The 22,453-nt window shown below is 49.5% G+C and overlaps 1 protein-coding gene across 1 annotated transcript in view; it reads right to left on the bottom strand.

The window, feature by feature from the left end:
• XYLT1 (xylosyltransferase 1) overlaps positions 1–22,453 on the bottom strand; it is a 309,407-nt gene that overhangs the window by 118,981 nt on the left and 167,973 nt on the right. Inside the window, exon 3 of the mRNA XM_030300138.1 lies at positions 18,982–19,489. Within this exon, the coding sequence (XP_030155998.1) occupies positions 18,982–19,489 (508 nt within the window). The remainder of the gene's footprint in view (positions 1–18,981; positions 19,490–22,453) is intronic.

Genomic DNA, 22,453 nt, shown 5'->3' with positions numbered 1-22,453 from the left:
AAAGTCAACCGAAACCCCACTGAAACCAGTTTTAGTCATTCCTTGTTGTATCTGTACTTTATTCCCATTCATCAGTTTTGAAGGCAATGGAGAATTTCTCAAGTCTTGGAATCTACACTGGACATAGTAAGCCCAGGAGCTTTTGTCCCAGAACAGGGCTTGGCAAACTTTTTTCTGTAAAGGGACAGACTGTAAGTAGGTTAGGCTTTGGGTGCCACGTAGTCCACTGTGGTGTGACTACTCCACTCCACCCTTGAGCCTGGAAAACGGCACAGATGACACATACGTGAATGGGGGTGGCCATGGTCATATACGACGCCTGAGAAATCAGGTGACCCGTGTTGGAGAAATCAGGCATGCATTTTTGTGAGGCCATTGGACCCCACTAAAAAAAAAAAAAAAAAAAAAAAAAAAAAAAAAAAAAATTCCAAATTCCTTTTCATGGCCTACAACGGCCTGCATGACCAGATGCCTGCTGGTCTTCGTGGCCCATGGTGGCCCCCAAGGCTGACTGAGCTTCGGCCACCCCTTCCTCCCTTCTGTTCTTAGTGTGCGAGTGCTTGGCCACTTTGGGACGTGAGCACAGCGTTCTTCCGGTTTTAAAAGTTCCACCAGAACTGGGCTTTGATTCAGTTCACCAAGTAGGAAGTTTCTCTCACTTTCATCAGCTTTTGCAAAATAATAAATTATCTTATTTACCTTCACAGCACTGAGGTACAAACAGTCATCAGCTCCACTGTCCAGATGCAGTAAATTCTCCACTTCTACTGGTTATATCAACACCACTGAGTCTCTCTAACAAACAATCCAGGCATTTCCTTCAATTCCTCCCCAGCCTTCATCTCTACAGTCAACTGGCTGCCAAGTTCTGCCATATTTGCCTCCTGAATTATTCTTAAATCTCTCAATGTTCTTCCTTAATTTCTCACCCAGATTATCCCAAAACCATGTTTCTTGGACTCTGCCTGCAGACTTCAACTTCTCTAGCCATTTCTCTGTCCATCCATCTATCTATATAATTGACTCATCTTTTCATCCATTTGTTCATCCATCCATCCATCCTGGGCATCTACTTTGTGCCAGTTGGGCTAAGTACTGAAAAATAAAAACATAACCTGCCTTCCTTGGAGATTTTAGTCTATTTAGGAAAAGAGATGCTAAACAAATAGCCACACAAAATTACTAACTAGAACAAATGCTATAAAAGACAACTTTCCCTTACAAAAGCATAACTGGATTTAAGCTCCAAAGAATGATATGAACTTGCCAGGAGAGACATGGGAACGAGGGTGTGGACAGGGAGACCAGAATGTGGGAAAGCCTCAGGCTGAAGCCTGCTTTCTCTAGGGGTGCAGGAGGCTGGGCGGCCCTGGCACAGTGAGCCATGGTGGGGAGAGGACCGTTGATAAAAACAGACAAGGCTGGAGAGAGAGGTGGGGCGGTTCCCACGGGACCCCAAAGGGAGTAGAGTCACCCTAGGTACAACGGGTAGACTTTGGTGGGTTTTTAGCAGATGAGCAACACAGTTCAAAGTACATCTTAGGAAGAATGTCCTGGATGCACAGGGTCACTTGGCAGATGGCGTAGGGTGGGACAGAGTAGACGTGAGGAGATGAGCGAAGAACGTACTCTGCATCCCCACAAGAGATGTGGGCAACCTGGCCAGAGAGGCTGTGGAGGAGATGGAGAAAAAGGGACCAGTGAGTGACATTCTCACTGCTGGGTCAGATGCAAGAAGGGAGCAACAAGAAGCCTGAGCCAGCCTCTGTCACCTAAGCTCCTCAGAAGGGAATACTACTCTGAATGATGGGGATAGTAAGAGATCATGGAACACTGAATGAGCATCCACTCTGTATGTACTAGGTACTTTGTTATGTCTTTTATATGCATCATCTCAAGACTTAGGAGACAGATACTATCACTAGTCCCATTTTACAGATGGGAAGAATGAGGCACAAAGAGGTTGAAACAGCACCCCTGAGGTTCCAGAGGTAGCACTTGGTAGCACCAGGATTCAACTCTAGAACCCCAAGGATTGGAACCCCATGTTGACTACCATTCTAGTGGTAGAATCTGTGATTCTCAATTTTACAAGTATCATCTGAGTCAGAAAATCCCAATGTAGACACTCCCACCCCCACCTACCCAGAGAGGAACCTCACAGGATTCTAGCTGCATAAATAAAGTCTGGAGGCTGAGCTCCACTGATCTGTTGGAGTCTTTATTGCTCTACAAATGCATTATTAATCAGCCACTGGGGTCCTCCCCATAGAGCCTTTTAAATTACAGTCAAATTCCTTGATAATGTTCTGTGTACCTTAATAGTGCATTTCCTGTGTTCACAGCAATAAACAAGGGGAGGGCAGAAGGCCTGGATAACTAGGGTAAATTGCCCTTTGCGGTCTAGGCTGAGAAAGCAGTGGCAACAGCACCTCCAGATTCTCTGGGTCCCAGCTGCAATGCTAATAAAGTCTGGAAACAGACAACACTGTCAAGCCAGCGTCAGGAGCCCGGACCACGGCTCCTTCAAGCCTGGCCTGGCTGTGTGGCTTCTCTGGGCCTTCACGTCACCTTGTCAGGGGCCCCGTGCCTGGAGAGTTTTCAATACGAGTAGGGAGAGCAGAGGCTGCATGTAAGTTGGGACCTATAGGCCACCCAAGGGGGCTTGTTGCCTCCCGAGAGGCTCTTAGCAACTTCCGGGCTACTACACGGGGCAGGGGAAGGCAGGTATGTACCTTGCCTTCTGCAGTTCTCTTCCCAACCTACCACAGCTGAAAGGGCATAGCAGCCAGAGAGCTCACTCTGAAGCAGGGGTCAGCAAACTATGGCCCTCAGGTCAAATCCAGTCCGTGTGTAAATAATGTTGTATTAGAGCCCAGCCATTCACATTTATCTACATATTATTTACACATCTAGTTGAGCAGTTAAGACAGAGACCTTAATATGCCCTGCAAAGCCCAAGATATTTACTATCTGGCCTTTTATGAAAAGTCTGCCAATCCTTACTGCAAACTATAAATCAGATCATGCCACTGTTCCTGCTCAACAGGCATCACTGGCTCCCTACTACCCTACGATCAAGGCGGACTACCTTATCCAGGCCTCAAGATCCTTTTCTGTGGGACCCTGCCTTAGGCAGACAGTCTAATCTCTGGCACTATCTCTGTGTAGACCTTGAACAAATCACCCAGCCACACTTTGACTTAGGATCCTCATCTGTAAAATGGGGCAAATGAAGAGCAACTCAGTGACTTAGAGTGAGGTTCACATGATGTAATCCAGGTTTGTAGAAGAGCTAATTTTTAAAAAAATTGTAAAATATATAGAACATAAAATTTACCATCTTAACCATTCAAAAAAAAATTTTTTTAATGCTTATTTTTGAAAGAGAGCGAGCAAGCACACAAGCAGGGGAGGGGCAGAGAGAGGGAGACACAGAATCGAAGCAGGCTCCATGTTGTCAGCACAGAACCCGTGGCCGGGCTCGAACTCCTGAACCATGAGATCATGACCTGAGCCGAAGTCAGATGCTTCACTGACTGAGCCACCCAGGCGACCCCCATCTTAACCATTTTAAGTACACAATTCGGTAGTGTTGAGGACATTCACACTGTGAGTTCAACCAACCTCTGTTTTTTTTTAATCGGAAAACTCAAACTGTATGCATTAAACAACAGCTCCCCATTCTCCCTTGTGCCTCTATGCATCTGACTATTCTAAGGACCTCATGTAAGTAGAATCATATGGTGTCTTTTTGCCACTGGCCTATTTCACTTAGCCTAATGTCCTCCAGGTTCATCCATATCATAGCATGTACCAGAATTTCCTTCCTTTTTGGGGCGCCTGGATGGCTCAGTTGGCTAAGTTCCCACTCTTGGTTTTGGCTCAGGTCATGATATCACAGTTCGTGGGTTCAAGCCCTGTGTTGGCCTCATGCTGACAGCACAGAGACTGCTTGGCATTCTCTCCACCCCCCCCAACTGCCCCTCCCCTGCTTGTGTGTGTGCACGTTGTCTCTCTCTCCCTCTCTCAAAATAAACTTAAAAAACAATCTGCTTCCTTTTTAAGGCTGAATAATATTCCATTGTAATGTGGATGTACCACATTTGCTTATCTATTTTTCCATCAACAGACACTTGGCTTGCTTCTACTTTCTGGCTCTTTTGAATATGGCTGCTGTCGACATGGATACACAAACATCTTGAGATCTGCTTACTCTTCTTCTGGATATTTACCCAGAACAGAAGGACTAACTTCCATCAAGGACCTCTACAGTACACTGCACACATGGTCATTCGGTTCTCACAAGAACCGTACAAAGGCAGAAGCGTTATTATCATGACGGTGCCCATACAGTTTACTGCCCACACTGGGAAACTCCTAAGAGGAAAGCGGTGCTATTTGTAATTGTATCAGGGACCATAGTCAGAAATGGGGACATCCCGGGAAAAATGGGATGTCAATCATCAGAGGTAAAGTCACTTGCTCAGGTGGTGGTGAGTGGCCAGCCAAAATTCAAACCCAAGCGGACGGACTAAAACTGAGCACAATTCCACGTACATCACACACCACCCGGCAGCAGTCAGCGATCAGTAGGTGGTGTTTAACGGTTACTGACTCTTCAGGCTGGGAAGGGGGACTTTCAGGGGGCGAGGGATCAGCGGGGCTGAGAAAGACACGGCGGTAAGGTGGATGCGTTCCATGCCCAGGAATGAGACTGGGGATACGCACGTCCATGTTGAACGGGAACTGGCCACACAGAGGAGAAAAAAGCGCCCAAAGGAAAACACATGACCCTGCCTCAGACATACCGCCCTGGCTCACAGGAGAGCAGGATTTCTCAACCGAGACACTTACAGACATCCTGGACTGCAAAGTTCTCGCGCGGCCCGTTCTATGCTTTGTGGGATGTTCGGCAGCATCTGTGGTCTGTACCCACTGGATGCCAGTAGCATCCCCTGCCGTTTATGATAACTTGTGTCTGCAGACATGACCCACTGTCCCCTGGGAAAGAGCACAATCACCCCCATTCAGAACCAATGACCTGGAGAAAGGGCAGAATTGGGAGGCACAGGGTATTCTCCAGGTCAGTGCTACTCAAGGTGTGGTTCTGGAGAAGCAACAGTTTTTAGAAAGGCAACTTCCTGGGGCCCCCGTACACCCGGATCGGCGTCTCTGGGGGCGGGCCAGGGCATCTGTTTTAAGGAGCTCCACTCTGTGAGGCAGTATCCATGGTTGTGGAAATGACTTGCTGGGGTCTCAGAGGCTGAGGAAGTAGAGTTGTTACTAATCTGAAGTCTGACAAAAGCTCCTGGGAAGGAAGCCGACCCCTCTAGGAGGATGAAGATGTTCTGGAAACTTCTAACATTCTGTTCGTGACTAATACAGCATAGAACATCCTGCCGTAGCTGGCACAGCATTTGTGCAAAACAGTTTGGGGTACTTACCAAAATTTCAAGCAGACAAGCCTTCTAACCCACCAATTGCGTTTCTCAGGATGATTCTAACAGCCAGTCTCAACTCGAGGTGCCCAAGAGAATTGAAATTAAGCTCTAATGTCCTGGAGGCAGCCATCATAAGCAGCAAATTAACTTTTTTCCAATGCGTCTAGAATGGTACTAATTATGCACCATTTGGGGGAAAAACGAAAAAAGACCCATTCGGTATAGCAAAAATGTGGCAACAACGTATATGTCCACTGTGAGGGAAATGGCTAGTTCAACTAAGGCGTGGCTACACTCCAGAGTAACCACCAGCCATTACAAAGAATTATACAGGCAGTAAGAGACAGTGGGAAAATAAACATCATATTTGGGTGGGGGGGGAGGAATTACATAGGCCTCTATCTCCTGACAGGGATACAGGTCTCAGAACAAGACACTTGTCTAAATTAAAAAACCAGCTCCAGAACTATGTATCCATTTCATATAGTTTGAGTTTTCCCAGCCCAAACCAGATTCTCTATTTTTGCAAGTTCCAGATCTCCACCTTCGTTCCTTACCACTGATACCTTCTCCTCAGCACAGAACAAACTCTACTTTTGCATCTGTTGAACTTAAAGATCTCAACGAACACAACGTGCTTGCACTCCCTTCTCAGAGGGGCCTGGTCAAGCTCAATTTTCCCTTGATCTGCCGTGCTGTTTTTTGAAATAATGAGAACATATATTCTCCCACTCGAGTAATTCAAGAAATTACAACAAACACGCTTTCTGCATTATTTGAGCAAGCTTTAAAAATTAAAAAAAAAAAATCTGCTTTCCCTCTCATTGCCATGTCTTCTGACCATCTTTCTCTCCGGCTGCTGGAAACACCCCTAGGGACAGGCTCCTGGCAGCCTCCTGCTTACTCAGACAGGCTTCTTGCGCTCACCGCACCACGCTCGGAGGTGAGCTATTAATTTGCACTTTGTGGCTTATCCTTGCTTCTGATTTAGGGCAACATAAACCCTCCTCAAAATTTCGAGGAATAAATTAGTTTACTAATTTCACCATTAAGAGTTTATCAAAGCGAGCACCGTTCCCTAATCCATCACCATTTTCCATGTTTATCTCCTATCCAATTTTTACCACAGGGTTCTATACACATCAATTTGCCTGATGCTTTTCCTACATATGTTTTAAATTACTTTATCATTGTATAAATTTCACAGCCATTAAAAGCTCTAATACCAGAATGGCTGACATGGTGTTAAAAATTGGATTCAATTCCACGGGGTAATAAATTGTGACCTAAATCCAATCTCTCATGGGTGACTGAAGGATACAATGAAAAATTATTGCTTTGTCATTTTTACACTAACACAAATATACCACGGCCACTAGAAGCCGGTCGAGAAATAGCAAGCAACCTCGGCTGGTTATTTTTCACCCCGGAAAGCTTTGCGGGCAAATCCTGCGGGTCTTGGATGGAATCAGCCACCACCAGAACCAGGTGAATTACCCGACTGCATGGATCTCTTTGCAACAGACAGGTTGCAGCTCGGGGACGAAGTTAAACCGCACGAGGCTCCCTTCTAAGGGCAGGTGCTTAGACCGGCAGCGCAGCAGGGTGGTTACGCCTTTGCCTCTGGAGCTGAAGTCTCTGAGCTCAGAGACTGGCTCCGCCACTGAGGAGATGGTATGATTTTAAACAGATTTCCTCCCTCTCTGTGTGTCAATTTCCTGGACTACAGAGCTGTTCCAAGAACAAATGATTCAATACGGCTAAAATGGCTTTGGATAGTCCCTGGCATTTAGCAATCCCTAGGTAAAGGTTAGGCATCATTATTTAAGAACAGATTCTTGTACAGAGACCTCAGTGCCCTGTTCCTTTTGGCTGCAGAGAAGGAGAGTAATGAACAGCGAGAGAAAGGTGTTAACATTTCCTTTGCCTCTCCCTTTTATCTCTGGAGGAATTGGATTAGTCATTCGACATATTCCAAATGCACATGTACTAAAGGTACCACATAGCAGAGAAGCTAAAACACGGGTTTTGAAGTCAGGCAGAATGGAGTTTGAACCCAGTGTTTGCCACTTGCAAGTGTCACACTGGGCAAGCCAGCTGACCTCACCAAGCCTCAGTTTCCCCAGGTATAAAAAGGGGAGAGGGAACGCACTCTTCTCCAGGGCTGTGGGGAAGGCTCTATGAGATGCATGGAAAGTGTTTTCCTGTGTGCCTGGCGCTTAGCAAGTGGCTAGTTTGTTGGGTTTTTTTAAAATTTTTTTTAAGTTTATTTTTCACAGAGAGAGATAGAGAGACAGAGCATGGGTGGGGGAGGGGCAGAGAGAGAGAGAGAGGGAGACACAGAATCGGAAGCAGGCTCCAGGCTCTGAGCTGTCAGCACAGAGCCCGATGCGGGGCTCGAACTCACGGATCACGAGATCATGACCTGAGCCGAAGTCGGACGCTCCAATGACTGAGCCACCCAGGCGCTCCAGCAAGTGGCTAATTTTTTTTTTTTAAGTTTATTTATTTTGAGAGAGAGTGTGCAAGCAGAGTAGGGGCAGAGAGAGAGAGGAGAGAAAGAATCCCAAGCAAGGCTCTACACTGCCAGCACAGAGCCCAACATGGGGCTCGAACTCACGAACTGCGAGATCATGTCCTGAGCTGAAATCAAGGGTTGGGTGCTTAACCAACTGAGCCACCCAAGCACTCCAATGGCACTCAGCAAGTGCCTAAGACATAAGCACCCACACATCCCAGGCTCTGCAAGGGCTGGCAACCCAACAGGACACACACACAGATGAGATTTGGCCTTCAGCTAAGTGAGGACCACAGAAGATTCCAGCGTAACATGTGTTCCAGTGGGGGAACATAGTCTGGGCACCTCATGGAAACTTGGGGAGGGAATCACAGGAGACTTCCAGAAGAAAGCGATATTTGAAGGAACTCCTTACCCTTACCTGCCAAAAACTTTGAGAGAAGAGCAAAATCAACCTGGTTGTGTTGGTTTGTGTAAAAGGGAGGGACCAGCTTGGATACAACTTTCATCCACAGGCATGGGCTCTCTCTTTCTGCACTAGGTCAGTGCTTTCTGGGCCCCAGCTGGCTGACACACAGCCAGCTTCACCCAAGGGAAGAAACGGCGCAGAAGGCCAGAATGCTGCCCTCTGAACTGCTATTCTCTGGCTCATCCCGGGGCGGTTTCAGAGCAAGATACTCCCAGAAGCTGAGGAAAGGATCATAAACTGCCTTGCTGTGGAAGCAGGTCCACTCTGCCCACCCTGGAGGCTTCCAGAACACTCACCATCCGCTGCTGATTTCTAATGGGTGCTTGGTAAGCATCTGCTGGCTGAAGAGAGGGAATAACTAACCTGAAAGACAGTACCTCATTCAGCAATCCAAGGAGGCGGTGGTGGGGGGGGGGGCATCTAACAACCCACCGCATAGGTAAGGAGTGAGGCTCACGGAAGACAGATGTGCTGTCAGAGGCGGTTACCGTTGAGGCAGTGGGCGCAGGGGCTGCCTTTCAAATCTTTCAGGTCAGTCTGGTTCAGATCCTTTCCGTAACTGTGCCTTAGCTGCTGAGATCGAAGCAGCCCAGGGCACAGGGCCCGCGTGAATCTGTGTCCCATGCTGGGACGCTACTGCAGGGAGAAGTTCCCTCTGTGCCTTGCGTGTCATGAGAAACAACGGTGCCACAGGAGGTGAGGTCCCCCAGGAGTGGGCAGCCTGAGTCCAGGGCTAAGAGTGTGGGTCAGTTCCCAAAGGCAGAAGGAACACAGTTCTCTGGAGAGAGGATGCGGCACCTGTCCTCCGTCTCGCCTTCCAGAACCTTGCCTGTCTTTGGGGCTGATCTTCCCCTGGCTGTTGCACAACTTCACTTTGCCCCTCAGAGACACGTTTCTGTTTCATTCTTCTTCACTTAAGGTAAAGACGGGAATCATCTAACCCAGACGTTTTGGGAATTAACACCTGGCTGGGAAGATGACAGACTGACCCTCCTGCTCAAACTCAGAGCTCCCTGGGGAGCAGCACTGTTAGTTCCTCAACCTCCCTACAGCCTCCTCCTGCCTCAGGGCCTTTGCACACAAGGCACCCTAGGCCCGGAATGTTCCCCCTCCCACCTTTCCCCTAGTTAACTCCTCCCACCCTTCAACTCTCAGCCCAACTGACCTGCCACCACATGACTCTGCAGAAATGATGGTCCCTGTTGCAATTCTTTATTCATCTGATTCATGGACGTACCCTCCCACCTTTCACAGGCTACAAGCTCCATGAAGACAGGGATTCTGTCTCTTTTCCCTCCAAGTGAATCTCCCCAAATCTAGTGCCCAGCACAGTGGACGCTTGATGAACAGCTGTTGAATGAAAGGCCTCAGTATATCCCAAAACTAGAAACTTCCTTTTGGGGTTTGCTCCTAATCTCAGCATGTTCTTCCACAATGAGACCAAACCCATGTCTGACCACCTTTTGTCCACTGCTTTCTGGAAGTCATTCAGGGATAGCCTCTCCGGCTTCCTGGCTCTTTTCCCTCTCTCCACGCATATGGCAGTTTGCCGTTACCTTGTGTCTCTCCGTTCCTTGTCTGCCCGCCACCCCCACCCCCGCCCCCAGGACTGTGAGCTCCATAAGGTGGGATCTCCTCTCGTTTACTGCATCCCAGTACTTAGCACCATGCTGGGTGTGGGGTAGCTTCTCGAAACGAATTCGTTCACTAAGCGGACCAAAAGAAATATATTTAAGAATGCTAAGGGGAAGAACGCTGATTATCTTCAGGACCAATTTCCAAGGACATCTCTGGGGTTCTCCTAAATTCTCAGTGAGCTGCAAGAAAGCAAGAGGATGGAGTATCAGGGGTTCATTCGCTCATCGAGCAACAGGTTATTCCTGTATGTCCAGCATGGTGTCAGGTGCTAGGAGACTCCATGATTCTGCTCCAACGTATCAAAAGGGGAACATGCCAAGTGTGGAACCTGAATTATGAGCAATCCCAAGTGGCCTGCAACATTCCTGGTGACAGAGACTGGCCCACCAGTGTCTCCACGTGCTATGTGCGGGAGGGAGGGGCAGTGCTAACAGGAGGGTGGTCTGAGGCGTAGGCATCTCTGATCTCCATCCAGGGCTGGGCCAACATCCAGAAACTCAGGACAGTCACTGCGTTCCCAGCCTCCCTCTAGCCTCAAACGAAAGGGAAGCCGATTAGCTCTCCACCAAGCTGCTCCAAGCAGTGGTCCACAAATGTGGGTTATAAACACGCATCCAATACCGTCTACAGGTGTCATTGTGTGCACACAAGAATGGGGAAAAAAATATCCATCGAACCCTGATCCTCTGGTCTCAAATATGCTCTTTCCGAGGCTGCGGTTTGCAGCTTCTCTCTGCACCTAAACCTCCCAGCTTGGCTTTCAGGCATGGCAGTTAGGGAACAAACACACCCTAATGACAAGTTTTAAAGTGAGTGGCAAAACTGTGCAGCTGGCAGAATGTTCCTGGGGGAAGAAGAGGAGGTGGGCGGGAGGTGAAGGGGCCATTTATGATATTTCCCGTAACTACATATTTAGCTTTCTAAAAAGCCTTGTGGGTGGCAGCTGGCTTTCTTTATGATTCCAAGACTGGGACAGTGGTGGGGAATTAACACCACAGTGCTTGAGAAGGACAAGGCATTGCGGGATTGGCCTATTGGAACTCACCTCCCAATGTGGGGGGTGGGGTGGGTCTTGAGGGACTGTGGGCCACCACTGCCTGGCACACAGTGGGAGTTCAATAAATTTCTTTGCTGAAAGATCAGGCTTGAGTGGTCATTGTGTTTTGAGGCCAGAGCACCAACTGACAGTCACCCCCAGCTGGTCCACTGGCCAATCCCAATAGCTCCTGCCTGCTAGCAAATCCTCTACTGACCCCAGGAAGAACCTCTCCACAACTGCCCTGTTTTGACTCCTTCCTTAAAAGAGAATCCGATCAGAAGTGAGATTACTTGCCAACTGGTGCAGCCACTCTACAGTATGGAGGCCCCTCAAACAGTTAAAAATAGAACTACCCTATGACCCAGCTTTTACACTACTAGGTATTTATCCAAAGGATACAAAAATTCTGATTCAAAGGGACACACGCACCTCTGTGTTTATAGCATCACTATTGACAACAGCCAAAGTATGGGAAGAGCCCAAATGTCCATTCACTGATGAATGGGTAAAGAAGATACGGTATATATATATACATATATATATATAAAATGGAGTATTACTTGGCAATCAAAAAGAATGCAATCTTGCCATTTGCAACTACCTGGATGGAATTAGAGGACATTATGCTAATCGAAATAAGTCCATCAGAGAAAGACAAACACCTTATGACTTCACTCATATGTGGAATTTAAGAAACAGCACAGATGAACATAGGGGAAGGGAAGGAAAAAAAAAGATAAAAACAGAGAGGAAGGAAAATCGTAAGAGACTCTTAAATATAGAGAACAAATTGAAGGTTGGTGGAGGGGAGGTGGGTGGGAGATGGGCATCACGGAGGACACTTGGTGGAATGAGCACTGGGCATTATACGTAAGTGACGAATCACTAAGATCTACTCCTGAAACCAATACTACACTACATGTTAACATGAATTTAAATTTTTAAAAAAAGAAGTGACATTGAATCATAGGGTAGTTCTATTTTTTTTAAGTTTATTTATTTTGAGAGACACAGAGAGTGAGAGTGGGGGAGGGGCAGAGAGACCCCCAAGCCGGCTCTGCACTGTCATCGCAGAGCCCAGTGAGGGGCTCGAACTCATGAACCATGAGATCACGATGTGAGCCAAAATCCAGAGTTGGATGCTTAACCGTCTATTTTAATTTCTTGAAAACCTCCATAGTACCTCCCATAGTGCCTGCACCATGTTGCATTCCCGCCAACAGTACACAAAGGTTCCAATTTCTCCACATCCTCGCCAACACTTAGTGTCTTCTGTTTTGTTTTGTTTTTGGTAATGGCCCTCCAAATGTGTGGAGGTGATATCTTTCTGGGCGTTTATTCAGAGTTGAAATCAGGGTCTCAAAGAGATATGGGCGTGCCCACGTTCATTACAGCAATATTCCCAACAGCCGGGATGCGGAAATAAACGAATGTCCACTGACGGAGGAAGGGATTAAAAACTGTGGCATATACTTAACAATGGAATACTGTTCAGCCTTCAAAAGGAAGGAAAAATCCTGCCATGTCCAACAGCACGGATGCACCCAGAGGCCACTATGCTGAGCAAACTACGCCAGTCACAGAAAACAAACATGGAACGATGGCACTTAAATGAGGCATCTAAAATAGTCAAACTCATAGAAACAGCGTAGAATGGAGGTCACCAGTGCTTGGGAGGGCAGGGAAGGGGCTTCAGTGGGTGTAAAGTTTCAGTGGAGTAAGATTAGGTCTAAGATCTTTCGTACAACATGGCACCCACGTGTACCGATATTGCATTGTACCCTTAATTTGTGAAGAGTGTGGATCTCACGTTAAGTATTCTTATCATGATAAAATAAAACAAAGTCCTTTAGTAGCATAAAAATGGGGCGTCTGGGTGGCTCAGTTGGTTAAGCGTCCGATTTTGGCCCAGGTCATGATCTCGCATTTCATGGGTTCGAGTCCTGCGTGGGGTTCTGTGCTGACAGTTCAGAGCCTGGAGCCTGCTTGGGATTCTCTGTCTCCCTCTCTCTCTGCCCCTCCCTTGCTTGTGCTCTCTCAAAAGTAAACAAACATTAAAAAAAATTTTAAGTAGCATAAAGTTAAAAAAAAAAAAGTGAAGTAAGATCATGTTAGAACTGTTCAGTTCCACCATCAGCTCCCATGTCACTAAAAACGACATGTGAAAACTCCCTGCCATGGCCTGTCCTACCCCTGGGGCCGACCATTTGTCCCTCCGCCCTTGCCACCTGCCCTGCCTAGCCACACTGACCTGGCTGCTCCTACAGGCCAGGCCGTCTGCTAGGACTGTTCCTCTCCCCTGTGGCACTGCCCTCACTTGCTGCTCAGAGAGGCCTCTGTGATCAACTAACTCAAGTGTCCCCATCCTGTCCTCTCTGCATTGTCTTCACGGCTTCATTACACCAGACGGCAGGCCCTAGACCCAGTGGCTCACTTGCCACCTATGGCCTCTCCTTTTAGGGCAGAAGCTCCGCGAAGGGGGCGCTATCGCCTGGCACACCTCTCAGAGTCACTGTCCATCTTAGGTCAGGGGACTCGGTGGCGCGAGCTGTGCCAGTCGAGACCCCGCAGGAACAACGCATTCTCTGCATTTGCTCACCGCTATGGGTCAGGTCCTGGAACAAAGGTCGGCCGACTACAGCCCCTGGCTGCCTATTTCGGTACAGCCTTCGAGCTAACAAGACTTTTTGGTACATTTTTAAATGGTTGAAAGATAATCAAAAGAATAACATTCTATGACACATGAAAATTTTATGAAATTCACATTTTGGTGACCATCAGCGAAATTTTATTGGAACGCAGCCAGCTGGTCATTTATTGATCTATTGACTCTTCCACGCAGAATCGAGTGGTTGTGACAGAGACCATATGGCCTGCAAAGCCTCATATTTACAATCTGGCCCTCAAGAAACAACACTTGCAGAGGACTGGCTTTCAGCACTGCCTACTGGGTGCCCCGTAAGTGAGGGCTGATGATGTTCTCTGGACTCCGCACGGTCTCTTTCCCTCCATGAGAAGCCCAAGAAGCACCTCCGGGACCCGTTTTTTCTGATCCCAGGGAACCACCCCTGAAATACCTCCTCTCTCCTGGGCTTTGTGCCTTCTTCAACAGGAGCCCCGTAAGGGTCTGACTGGGGCCTCTGCAAATCTGGCCTTTTGAAAACCAAATCAGCCCCGGCCACTTAGCCAGACTGCAGGAGGATCTATGCAGTCCTGGGATATGTGGTGCCTTTTAACCTTCCACAGCTGTTCTCTCATTTCCTCATCATGACAGATACCGCAAAAATCCTGGGCGGGGGTGGGAGGGGTGTCAGGGTCTCTGGCTGACAGGTGGGGAAACTGAGGCATGGGCCCTAGGACACTCAGACTGGCCAAACTGACATCCACATGTCCGTCTTCCTCCCGTGCCAGTCTGCCAACCATGCTTTCTAGAAGCCAGCTATGCGTGCTGTGTAGTCATCCCACTGCCCCCGGGGTGCAGAGAGATGGACAGCAGACAGCCCTCCCGCAGCTGGCTATGCCATCTGCCACTCTCTGAAGCAGGCAGCCGGCTACCGCCGTCCAGAAGCCCATGCGTCCAGAGCCTCTGGCCTCCCGTAAAGGCTGATGGGTAAAGACCGTGGTCAGCTCCCTGAACGGTTGCCTTTCTATCGGAAACCCCCTTTCTGTCCATCTCTAGCCCTCACACTCGAGCCAGCTTCCCCCGTCAGGTGCAAATGCTCGCAGCCCCGCGGCTGGTCAGCTGACTGCAAAGGAGTAGCCCACTGCCTGTCACTCACCAGGGAACTGCCCTGTCACCCAGGGGCTCAGGCCCAAGTTCCTGGTCCGGTGGCAGCCCACCCTACCTCCCAGCTGAGAGCTTTCTCTGGAAACGTCTCACATCTTCCCCAGCTTATTCTCCACCCAAACGTGCAGGCTGCAGAAGGCAAAGGCCTTTGGAAGCACGGCTCCACTGGCTTTACCTAGCACTGCAGAGACGGCATGCGGGACAGACCTGGGTGACCGGGGTGGGGGATGCCGGTCCTTCCTCGGGGCATTTTAACTCCAGATGGAGGGAGGCTAGAGGCCTATGAGGCCTTTGGAGGGGGCTTCCTGGTATTTAATTGTTCCAATTGTAATGAGGCATTAAAACCTGCATTACCTAGCACCTGGCACCAGAGTGCCAGCTACGGGTTGAAGAGTCTTTATCAAGGAAGCCGTTTATTAGAAAAACTACCTCTGCCCTTCCCCAGGGTCAGTGTCTCTCCTGTGGTCAGGGCTTCCCGGGGAGATGTGGTCCAGGAAGACTTCCCTGAGGAGGTGGCATTTGGGCTGAGATCTGGTGGTAGGGGGAGGGGTGGTAGCCGGACAAGGTGGGGTGCCACAGGAAGTCAGCATTGAGGAGGCCTTCTATTCGCTCCATTTCTCAATGCTCCCTTCATTTATACCACTGCCAACAGCCTATCCCCCGTCCGCACCAAGCATTTTATACGCATGCTCCCACTGCAGCCGGCAATCCTTATGAGGATAGGGTAGGAGTCTTTGTGCCCATCTTACAGATGAGGAAGTTGAGGCACCGAGAGGTTAGGGTCTCACACACCTAGTAAAGGCACAACTGCAATTCAAAACCCTGTGGCTGGAGAAAACCTCTTTTTCCAGCCCAGGCCACCCTTGGCCTTCCATCTGACATGGTTTCATCTCCATGAAACAGTAGGAGGTCCAGCTGAAGGGACAGGGAGCCCAGCCAATTGTGGGGGCTGCCTGGCTGCAGAAGGGGTTCGGGCGGGTGGCCTGGCGGCTGCAGTGAGAGACCACCACGGGATGATCTCCCACCATCCATGCATCCCCCTCTTGGAGGCTGTGAGCTGACAGACCTCTCGGTGGCTGTGAGCGGATGGTGTAGGGATCCCTCCTCTCCGTGGGGACATGCGCTGCCATGCCAGGCGCTGCCTCCAGGAGGCGGAGCCAAGTGGTTTAGTCACAAAGGCAAGGAACGGCCCCAAAGATAGCAAAGCCGCTCCTGGGGTTCTAGACTCTTCCTTTTCCTTAAGTGCTGCTAGAGTCAAAGGGCCGGGACGGGGGCAGGGGGCGTGAGGAGCAGAAGCCATTTACAAAGTTGACATTCAAACCCCATTTCCTTTCCTCTGGGTTTTTCAGACTCCCCCCCCCCCCCCCAAAGAACTGCTTCCCTAATTATACCCAACTTCCGGCAGCATATCGGCTGAAGTCTGGGTGATGTGGAGTTCGGCAACATGACAAACCCCGTGCATACATCCGTGTGTGCGCATATGTGTATTTACACACATATTACATCTCCCTCCCCTCCCGCCTCCGTTTCCTCATGTAGCAGGAAATAAAAGGGCCATAGGCTGAAGCTCAAATCCCTCCTAAGCAGAGGGAAATCCGGGTGTCATGGTTTCCAGAAAGGGAATACGATCTCCGTATGGGGTGTAATTACATCTTAGCTTTCTGCAGAAGAATAGTTTATGGCTTAAATGCTATTAATTGTAAGCCGTTTTGTTCCACGGGAAGTTGTTCATTGATAACTACCCAATTAGGGTTATTTTGCAATTAGTCTATTCACAGTAAATTTATTGCAAAAGGGGAGGCTGTGGTGCAGCAAATTAATGCATTGCCGGGCTGGGTGTGCAATGGCTCTTAAATGCCAATCTTATTAACCAGCTCAGAGGTCCCGGGAGGGTGTGCCATGTTGGCTGACGCAGTGGAGTCCACGGGAAACCCCCGGCAAACACGCTGCCCAACCACCCTGGGGGTGTCTCAGCACAGGGTGGGAGCCCCTGGCCTCCACTGGCCACTTCGGCTCTCTTGTTTCCCCATTACCGCCCTCCCTTCTCCTTGCAAGGGCTACTGAGCATCAAGAAATACCGCCTCCAGGCTGCAGGCATCCTCAAGGTCCGACGGTGTGAGCTAAAGTGAAACCTGCTGCCTCCTGACGAGGGAAAGGCTCTTCGACCCGAGTTCCAATCCCAGCTCGACTAGCCACACACCTCTCACCACGTCCTAAGCATCTTTCAGGAGCAATTTCCTCATCGATACAAAGGGCTGATAGCAGACCTGCCTCCCAGGGCTGTTGTGAGGAATCAATGACGTAAGGCACAAACCAGGTGGAAAATACTACTACGTGAGATTAGGATCTAGCAGGGGTACGCACACTATGGCCCACAGGCCAAAGCCTGCCCACCGCCTGCTTTTGTACACTGAGTCTTCTTGGAACATAACTAAGTGCTCTGTGCACGTATCGCTCACGGCTCCTTTTGCACCATAACAACAGAGTCGGGTAGTTGGCACAGAGACTGTATGGCCCGCAAAGCCTCAACTGTTTTCTCTTAGGCCCTTTGCAGAAACAGAGGGTTGACCCCTGGTAGAAGGAGTACCCGGTGTTATTTTCACCGAAGGGCATTCAACTCAGGCCTCCGACACTTCTCTGCTGAGTCACGTGCCGGTAAACAAAAGATTCTGGAAACTTCTTCCTCCACTCATTCATCCCTACACCCTATCAGCCAAGTGCCATCAAGAATATAAATGCACACCGCATGGACAGCTCAGACTAGGGTTGAAATGCAAGGGAGAAATGAACCTTTTCTTTTTAAATCTTTCCATTTAAAAGAGAGTAGAGTCCACATACATGTTCACAACTGAAAACTCAAAAAAATACAGATAAAACATTGAGGACGAATCCAAGGTTGTCTGCACCCTGCACAAAGGGGAACCAACACTTAAGGGGTTTGCTGCATATCCCTTCACACCTCTTACACACATCGCTCCTGTCTATCTCACCTAAATCCTAAAAAGTGGAAAAAAAAAATTAGGCTCACGACAGCGCTAACGTCACAGGATGGTAGATGAGATGAACTAACATGAGCTAACAGAATGCTAAGTGCCTCGGGCAGTGCCTGGCATATAGCGAGCACTCCCTAACTGCCTGTCCCTTGCAGGCACTGGAGGAAGTAATACACACCAAGAAACACATGAGATCCGGTCAAGGGCACGAGGTCAGGTGCAGAAATACAATGAGTAACACTTCACACCTTCTGAACCATCCCCCACACCCTGCTGTGCTTATGAACACCTGTTATAGCCCCAACCTCTCCCTGTATGACAGCAAGACATCTGATTTGTCACTGGCCATCAGCACATAGAAGAGTCCCCAGTACAGGGCGGGAAGTGGGGAGAGACAGATGGTGGGAAGGAGAGAGGAAGGAATTTTAGATAGAGAAAACAGGAAGGTTGTTTTTGCAGAGCTTCCAAAGTCAATGTAACCAATTAGAAACCTTTCAAATCATATTCAATTACGGTAATATTTGTGTCAATCTTAATCCCAATAGTCTGTGGAGAGAGAAAACGAACCTTATGAATGTGATCACCTCGGATTCCACATCAGCCCTGATTTTGTGTCTTTTACCCATTGCCATAATGACGATTGGCTAAAGCTATAACCAAAGGTAACTTGATTTTTCCAAAGCTTTTCTTATACAAAACTTCAGAATTCAGACACTCCCAGAAGAAAAAATCTTTTGTGTTGATCAGGGGTTTGGAAAATAGGGTGGTCCCGGGGAGCCGGGGAGGCTCAGTCGGTTAAGCATCCGACTTCAGTTCAGGTCATGATCTCGCGGTTTATGGGTTCAAGCCCCACATCAGGCTCTGTGCTGTGACAGCTCAGAGCCTGGAGCCTGCTTCCGGTTCTGTGTCTCCCTCTCTTTCTGACCCTCCCCCACTCACGCTCTGTTTCTGTCTCTGTCTCAAAACTAAACAAACGTTAAAAAAAATTAAGAAAAACAGGGAAAAATAGGGCACTCCTTCCCAGAAGGTCTGAGAAATGGGAGCAGAACGGCACTGAGCAGGAGGAGGAGTCGGAACCAGGGCTCGAGCTTACCTTCCAGGGGGCAGAACCGAGTCACCTTCTTGGGCATCAGCAGCCCGAGCTTGTGGCGGCAGTAGGTTTCCCCGATCTCCTGGCGGCAGTGCTTGGACTTGGCACGGGACAGGGCAGAGATGGCCTCCTTGCCCGAGATGTCACACTTGGGGGGCTGGTCATACTTGATCTCAGGGGAGCTGCCCCCGCTCTTCCTGCTGTGGGGCTGTCTTGGGACATCCTTCCCACGGCTCCCGTTCACGGCGGCTTTCTCACCAAGAGGCAGCACCTCGTTGGTGCCCTTGCCCGGGAATGGATGCCCCTTCCCCTTCTCCTCCTCCAGCTTCCTCTTCAAGAGCTCCTTCTGTCTACTCGGGGCCTTCTTTGCCAGCTCAGGCTGGTGCTTTTGCTTTTGAGTCCTAGGTGCAAAGTTGCTGTTGTCCACATTCTCAAAATCTTTGGGGACGGAGTTCTCATTGTTGCTGTCTGTTCGCACTTTCTCTTTCGGCCGGTGAGAAAAGTAGCCGTCCTGGAGAAGACGGGAGGAAACACAGAGGAGAAATGTCACTGAGCGGTCGTGCCAAGTAGGTTGGCCCCTGGAGAGTGGGGCACATAGGTTTGGAGGTCTGGGCCCCAGTTTCGCGTGATACCTTCGCTATGGGCTTAACTTAAGGTAGACTTTGCTCTCCGGACCTCAGTTTCCCCATCTGGAAATAGAAGGATGTTCAAACTAGGGACCAAGACTTTGAAAAATCTAAATGCTATGTCCGTGGACCCCGATGCTTTGTAACTAACCGCGCCTCCCTTTCAAGTAAGTTTCCTTAATTGTTTCTGCCCCTGGATCCTGGATATTCTGTTCTAGTTTCCTGTTTACATTCTAGCAGAGAGTGCTGTGATGGTTTATTTGAGGGCTGGGAATGTCATGAGAAAGTTATAAGGGGAGAAAATATAGGCAGGATATTATATATAATCTACTGCCTTTGGACATACTCAGAGGTCTACACCCATACGAGAAATGAGGTGGAGCCAGAGTGAACTCTGAGGCAGAGACGTCCTGGCTGTTTTGGAGGAGAAGCACCTGTTGCATTATGATCTTTACAATGAATCCCGGGCGGGGAGGCAAACCTGTAACACTCTTGTGTTTGGGCTCGACTCCTGATGTTTGTACCTGGAGCAGAACTGATTAAGTCACCCGGGTGTCAGGAGAAAGGCCAAGAGTCCTTCTGGAGACCATGCCTGCTAGGGATCTTTCCAGGAAGGCCCCCAACTCAGCTTCTCCGTGCCTAGGCGGGCCCTGGCCGTTTTGAGCTCATAGCAAATGTACCATTCAATGAACACCCTGCATCATTTCCAAAACAAGTTGCTTCTGCGTAGAGCCCATTACCGAGGCCTTAACCTGAAAAGAGTACCCACTCTTCCAAAGCTAGACCCAGAGGGGACCTCTAGAGCCACAGACGACGCTAGTTGGCTCCATAAATCTACCCCCGTTGCTATAGAAACACAATGGCCATCAGTAGCAATTCTGAGGGAAAAATCCCCTTCGGTTTTCCTAAACGTGCCTGTTAACAATTGCCGGGGAAGAAGATGGTCGAACGAAACGGCAGAGGCGTGGCTGGGGCCTGTGAGTGGGCTGAAGTGCTCCACGCAGCTCCTACTCTAGCAGGTGGGCAAACTGTGGCCCCCGGGGGCCTAATCCTGAGTGCCATCCACTTCTGTAAATAAAGTTTTATTGAAAAACAGCCACCACTGTTGGCTTATGTACTGTCTATGACTGCTTTCCCGCTCCAACACCAGAAGTGATGGTTGCAATACGATCCCTTTGGCCTGCCTAAATATTTCTATCTGGCCTTTTAAGAAAAAGTAGGCAGACACTGGCTCTCCAGGAGTATGGGCTCAGGAGGTTCCTCTTCCCCTGGGCTTGGTTTACATCCCCGTGCCCACTGTCCCCACGTGGCCTAGTAATGGTCTGGAAAAGAAGTCACATATGGCTGCCTCCTTGTTGCCTTTGCCCCATCTCTCCAGGATCCAGCACCAATTTCTCCCGGACATCACTAGTCTTCTCATTTTGCATGTGAGGGAACTGACCGTTCGTGAGCTTGCCCAACATACCCCAGCTGGTTGGTGGTGAAGCTGGGATTCGGCTGCAGGCCCCATGGCCTGGGTTACCAATTCCCCTACCCACTTGCAAGAAGCTATAGAGCCCTGTGGACCCTCATCACTCCGGCTCCTTGGGCACTGCAGCCTGGCCTCCGACCAGAGTCCCTTCCCATCCACTCCAGCCCAGCTACGTGGATCTGGAATAGGCATGCCACCTCCAAGGAGCCATCTCAAGTCTGGCCAGTGGCTCATCAGGATGCAAGCAGTCACACAGAAAGAGGGACGGTAAGTAGGGCCACAAGGCAGCAAGAGCCAGGAGGTAAAGGCGTAGGAAGGAGGAAGCAGCCACCAAGAAGGGAGAGCGGAGTCTGTACTGGGTCCCAGCACAGCTGCTGGTGATAACACAAGTCTTCTATCCTGGTCCGTGAAGGGCAAAGTGTCAGCTCTGACCCCTGCTTCCAGCCTTTCTTCCCTCCCCACACTTCTTCCGAGAAATCACCCTTGCTGAGACGCCACACCTCTGTTCTTATAACCTAAGTGAACCCCCCTGATGTTCGTCTTTTCCCTTCTTCCTGTCCGGAGGCCCTCACAGAAACCCAAGCAGCCTCTCAGCCACATTCTTGAGCACTTTCCACAAGTCACGCACCACAGACTCAGTGGCTCACAGGTATCACTTCCTGGATGCAGTCACCCCATAAGGGTTACTGTCCTTGCCACTTGACACAAAGAGAAGCTGAGGCCTGCCGCTCTAACCTTCCTGAGCACATACCAGGTGCCAGGCACCAAACTAAGTCCTGACATGTGGGGTGCCACTCAACCTTTAAAAACAACTTCCAAGGCAGGTACTGCGCTTCTCCCATCTTACAAAAGATGGGGGGGAGAGCTCAAGGATGCTCAGCGGCCTGCCCAAAGTCATCTGGGAGAGGAAGTGAGATCGCACAGGTCTGCTTCTACAACTTGCTACGGCGCACCGCCCCTTCCGTTTGGCTGGGAGGTAAACTGAGGAGGAGTGAGCTCCCCCTTGTCTACTGCGGGGAGTGGAGGGGTGGTTTCCCTCTTTGTTCATCTTAGCCCAGGCTGGAATGGAAATGGGTCTTGGGAGGCTGGTTTTCCAATAAGGCTCTTGACAAACACTTCAGTTCTTTTTCGTCTCAGCACACGGTAGGGCTGTACTTCCCATACCCTGCAAATCAGGCACAGCCGAGCAACATGCTGTGGCCAAGACAAGCGGAAGGAACCAGGGCACGGTTTGCCACATTCCCCTTTCCTCCACAGCATCCCACCACACTCCTGATGGTGAAGGTCCGGCATCCCCGAGTGAGCCTAGTGTGGAGCGGGGACGAACTCTCATTCCTCTTGCACTTTTTCCCTCACTGACTCGTGGGGATCTTTGTTA

Source organism: Lynx canadensis, chromosome E3 (assembly GCF_007474595.2).
Source record: "Lynx canadensis isolate LIC74 chromosome E3, mLynCan4.pri.v2, whole genome shotgun sequence".
NCBI classification, from domain to species: domain Eukaryota; kingdom Metazoa; phylum Chordata; class Mammalia; order Carnivora; family Felidae; genus Lynx; species Lynx canadensis.
The sequence above is the reverse complement of the archived record's forward strand: the minus strand, read 5'-3'. Positions and strand labels throughout refer to the sequence as shown.